The sequence below is a fragment of the Gekko japonicus genome, unplaced genomic scaffold (assembly GCF_001447785.1).
Source record: "Gekko japonicus isolate JY-2015 unplaced genomic scaffold, Gekko_japonicus_V1.1 scaffold2268, whole genome shotgun sequence".
In the NCBI taxonomy this organism is placed as follows: Eukaryota; Metazoa; Chordata; class Lepidosauria; order Squamata; family Gekkonidae; genus Gekko; species Gekko japonicus.
The window spans coordinates 67,684-72,413 of record NW_015174338.1 but is presented as its reverse complement, the minus strand read 5'-3'; the positions used below and the strand labels follow the sequence as shown (position 1 = coordinate 72,413).

The following is a 4,730-nucleotide window of genomic DNA, read 5'->3' as shown; positions in this document are numbered from 1 at the left end:
CCTGGTATCATTTCCATGCATGCGAGCACAAATTTTTATGTCATTGCTTGGCTGGTCAGTTGCCTGGGCAGTTGTTCATGGCCACAGCTGCAGCAACCCAATCTAGAACATAGGAATATAAGAGAAGCCATGTTGGATCAGGCCAATGGCCCACCTGGTGCAATACTCTGTGTCACGCCAAAACCCAGGGACCATCAGGAGGTCCATCGGTGGGGCTGGAAATCCAGAAGCCATCCCACTGTTGCCCTCCAACACACTAGTATGTTCCTTTTCTTTCAAACTTGTATAGACCTTCAAGCAAAAATGGCAGCATCCTGGTATCATTTCCATGCATGCGAGCACAAATTTTTATGTCATTGCTTGGCTGGTCAGTTGCCTGGGCAGTTGTTCATGGCCACAGCTGCAGCAACCCAATCTAGAACATAGGAATATAAGAGAAGCCATGTTGGATCAGGCCAATGGCCCACCTGGTGCAATACTCTGTGTCACACAGTGGCCAAAACCCAGGGGCCATCAGGAGGACCACCAATGGGGCCAGAACCCCAGAAGCCCTCCCACTGTTGCCCCCCCCCCAAGCACCAAGAATACACAGCTATCTTAAATGCACTCACCTGGAAGCATGGTCCACTGATTTCTATGCTTCTTGTTAGATCTGAGTTCAGTAGCACCTTAGAAACTAACAAGAGTCAAAGCTTATACCTCGAAAATCTTGTTGATCTATAAGTCGCTGCTGGACTTGAATCTAGCTGCTCTACGGCAGACCCTCACAGTTACCCTGACACTATCTTTATGGCTCGTGTGTGTGCGTGTGTGTGTGCGTGCGCGCGCAAAGGATGCCATAAAGTCACAGCCGACTCATGGTGACCCCATAGGGCTCTTTTTGTAGCAGGAACTCCTTTGCATATTAAGCGACACACCCCTAATGTAGCCAATCCTCCCAGAGCTTACAGTAGTCCCTGTAAGAAGAGCTCTGTAAGCTCTTGGGGGATTGGCTACATTAGGGGTGTGTGGCCTAATATGCAAAGGAGTTCCTGCTACAAAAAGAGCCCTATGATTCACAGAGGCAGCTTGCCGTTGCTTTCCTCTGCACAGCGACCCTGCGCTTCCTTGGTGATCTTCTATCCAACCCCGCCTGGCTTCCAAGACCTGACAAGATCAGGCTAATTGGGGCTATCCAGGTCAGGGCCCAATGGCTCCTAATCTTGACTGTGCTTAGGATCACAGCCCAATGGAGCTCATCCACTATCCACTGGAGAGTGGCTGTACAAGAGGAAAGACGGTTCCAAATGCGTAGCCCAAACAACTGATCTCTACTACATTTCTCTGCAGAAGTTATGTTTCGTTCAGGAACCTCCCAGCTGCACATTTCAGGAGTGCAATAAGCACAATCATCCATTATTTCATGTGAACTGGGCAGCGCGTGGATTTCCAGGGCGCTGCCCAATTTATACAGTACGGTGAATGTATGTACTGCACTCCGCAAACGGGTGGTTGGTGAGTCCTCGCTCCGTGCATACGGAAGGCAACACAGTGTCTACAAAAGTTTCAACAGTAGAAGGAAAAGGGTATATTCAGATGCAGTAAAAATCCAAAGGAAGTGAAATATTTTATTGATTAGCTTCAAAAGCATAGGGGCAGTACGTATAGACAATGTTATTTGCGTTAACATATGATAAGCTGTTTTCAGAAGGTAGTTAGAAGTGAACATCCAGCTTGCTGCTCTTCTTCTTTTTTTAAAAAAAATATATTCCTGTATAGTTCCCATCTTTCCCAGTTTGGGATCACCACTGTTCTCCTACATAAGAGGCGGCGCGGAGTTCTGTCTCGAACCCAGTTCCTGACACACAACTGATGTGGAAAGCCCCAGTATCAAAAGTGTGACTCAGACATGAGATCTCTCCCATTCCTAATGGCCTGGACCCTCACCTCCTCCTGGATCGTGGGCAGGACAGTATGGGTTGTTAGCGGGGTTTCGGTCTTGCAAAGGGAATCGCTTTTGACATCCGAGGTGATGTAGAAAGACTTCTGAAAAGATTCTGACGTGAAGTAGTAGATGAAGGGGTCGAAACAGCAATTCAGGGTGGCAACGCACAACGTGATGGGGTACAGTGTCCTCGCAAATCTCTCCAAGGGGCAGTTAGCGATGGCTTGGGAACGGACAAGAGCGTACAAGAAAAGGATGGAATTGTAGGGTACAAAACAGACAATGAAGATCGCCACGTGCACCACAATCATCCTCAGGACTTTATCTTTGTTCGTGCCGATCTGGGAAAGGGTGTCAGGTTTCCGCAGAGTCCGCAGCACCAGTGATGCACAGGTGAGGTTGAGCATCAAGGGAATGATGAAGCCCACCACTTCAATAAATATTGTAATCTTGGACAAGTAGGTCTTCCAGATGCTCTTGGAAAAGCCTTCGAAACACGTCGTGCTCGTGTTGTGGGTGTTCGTGGTGGAAAACAAGGACGCCGAGATCCCGCCGCTGAGGACCAGAATCCAGACGCCCGCGCACACAATCGCCGAGTTTTTCCGCGTCCGAATGGTACGAGACCGAAACGGGTAGACGATGGCGAGGAAGCGGTCGACGCTGATGCAGGTGAGGAACAGCATGCTCCCGTAGATGTTGGTCAGAAAAGCGGTCCCAGAAATCTTGCACAAAGTGTCCCCAAAGGGCCAGTGCCTGTTGAAGTTGTAGAAGATCTTGAACGGGAGGGTGAAGACAAAGAGCAAATCCGAGCACGCCAGGTTGGTCATGAAAATGGTCGTCTCGTTCCGCATTTTGATGCGGAAGCAGAACATGAACAGGGAGGCACAGTTGGTGATCAAGCCCAGGATGAACACCACGCTGTAGACGGCTCCGTAGAGGTTGTACTTGAAGGAATCATCCGTCACGCAGGTATGATTGTTGCTGTGATTTCCCATTCCAGCACCACTCGATGCAAAGCCCTAGTTCGTGCGATGGATGTCACGGTTTTCTGCTCTCCTTTAGAAGCGTGCACCAGCGAGACGGCTTGAATGTCGGTTGCCGCATAGTTGGGGTGTCTGTGTGCTTTTCTCCTGCAAAAAAAAGCAATCAGTTTAGAAATGTTCTTGTCATGTATAACCTGATTCAAAGACAATGCAGACAAATGAATATCCAACTTGTGTCAGATTGTTTCTCTTTTGTTTTTTGTCTTCCGTGGGGAGGGTCCTGTGTCTTCTGCAGCTCTGAGCAACTCCCCTTGAAAAGCCAGGTTGGTAGCTTGAGGATGCAACTCGACACAGCAGTCACCTTAGAAAACCAGGTGGCTGCAGTGGTTTGGAGAGCTTTTGCCCTGCCTCTGCTGGTGTGTGAACTGCGTCCATTCCTGGGCCAGTCAGATCTAGCCACAGTGATTCGTGCCTTAGTTACCTCTAGACTACTGCAATTTGCTCTACTTGGGGCTACCCTAGGAGAGTCTTCAGAAGCCGCAGCTAGTGCAGAACGCTGCAGCTAGACTGCTGGTTGGGGCCAGCTATCAAGAGCATGTGACCCCCCCCCCACTATTACAGCAATTACACTGGTTACTGATCCTCCCCCGAACCCAATTCAAAGGGTTTTTTAATTTTTAAAGCCCTACGTGGCTCCAGGGTATCTGAAGGACTGTCTTCTCCCAGATGTTCCTGTCTGGGAATTACAACTGCGGGCAGAGGCTCTCGACTGTCCTAGCAATCAAAGAAGCTCACTTGGTGGGTACAGGAGACAGAGCAGCCCTGCAATCATGGCACAACCTCTCCAGAGAGGCACACCTGTCCCTTCCCTTGCCACCTTTAGTAGGCAGCTGAAGATTATTTTATTTTGGAACGCATTGATTAAAGCAGTCTTAAATTGTGGTTTTACATTCTGGTTTTGTAGTTTTTTTAATGTACTCTATTTTATGTGTTTTATTAATATTCAATATTAATTTAATATTAACAAATATTTAAATACATAAATAAAAGGCACAGATGATAGGATTCAAGGTCCTGAAAAACCACAGCTTTCAAGCAAGCAAGTTTTTTGTCCTCATGGTTCCCAAGATTACACTTGAATGTCCATGGGTGGTAACTTTTATTTATTTATTTATTACTTTCAATTTATACCCCGCCTATGCTGGAGCAAACTGGCATACCCAGAGAAAGCTGAATAAATGCTGGAGGAGTCAAAAGGCCGGGGTTTCAGTAAGAACATAAGAGAAGCTGTGCTAGATCAGGCCAATGGCCCATCCAGTCCAACACTCTGTGTCACAAAGTGGCCAAAAACCAGGTGCCATCAGGAGGTCCTCCAGCGGGGCCAGAACTCCAGAAGCCCTCCCACTGTTGCCCCCCCCCAGCACCAAGAATACAGAGCATCACTTGCCCCAGACATAGTGTCCCATCTATACCTTGTGGCTAATAGCCTCTGCTCCACAAGGCAGTGTTGTGTATAGCCCCACCTCATAAGTAGCAGAAGAAATACAGCAAAATCATGTGCTTCATCTGCATAATTTATAAAGATCACAGGCTTCCAGTTTTTCTGGGTACAGAATTCACCAGGCCAGAAATTAATGTCTGAGCATCACTCAGAGTTCAGAGCGCAGAAGTCCTAGGATGTATCTGGTTTGACAGGACTCTGGGCAGACCCAGAAACACCCATGAGCTTGCTGCCTGGTTTGTGTTTCTTAGAGTGTGAAAGAATCTCAAACTTTGACGAGTGCAGCAAAAAGGAAGTTTCTGCAAATGTCATTACTCTTCCG

General features: G+C 47.8%; 1 protein-coding gene across 1 annotated transcript in view; it reads right to left on the bottom strand.

The window, feature by feature from the left end:
* Nucleotides 1-1,739: 1,739 nt before the first annotated feature.
* The window catches only part of LPAR4 (lysophosphatidic acid receptor 4), a 35,972-nt gene continuing 32,981 nt past the window's right edge, over nucleotides 1,740-4,730 (bottom strand). Inside the window, exon 2 of the mRNA XM_015424279.1 lies at nucleotides 1,740-3,054. Within this exon, the coding sequence (XP_015279765.1) occupies nucleotides 1,870-2,919 (1,050 nt within the window). The 5' untranslated portion in view covers nucleotides 2,920-3,054 and the 3' untranslated portion in view covers nucleotides 1,740-1,869. The remainder of the gene's footprint in view (nucleotides 3,055-4,730) is intronic.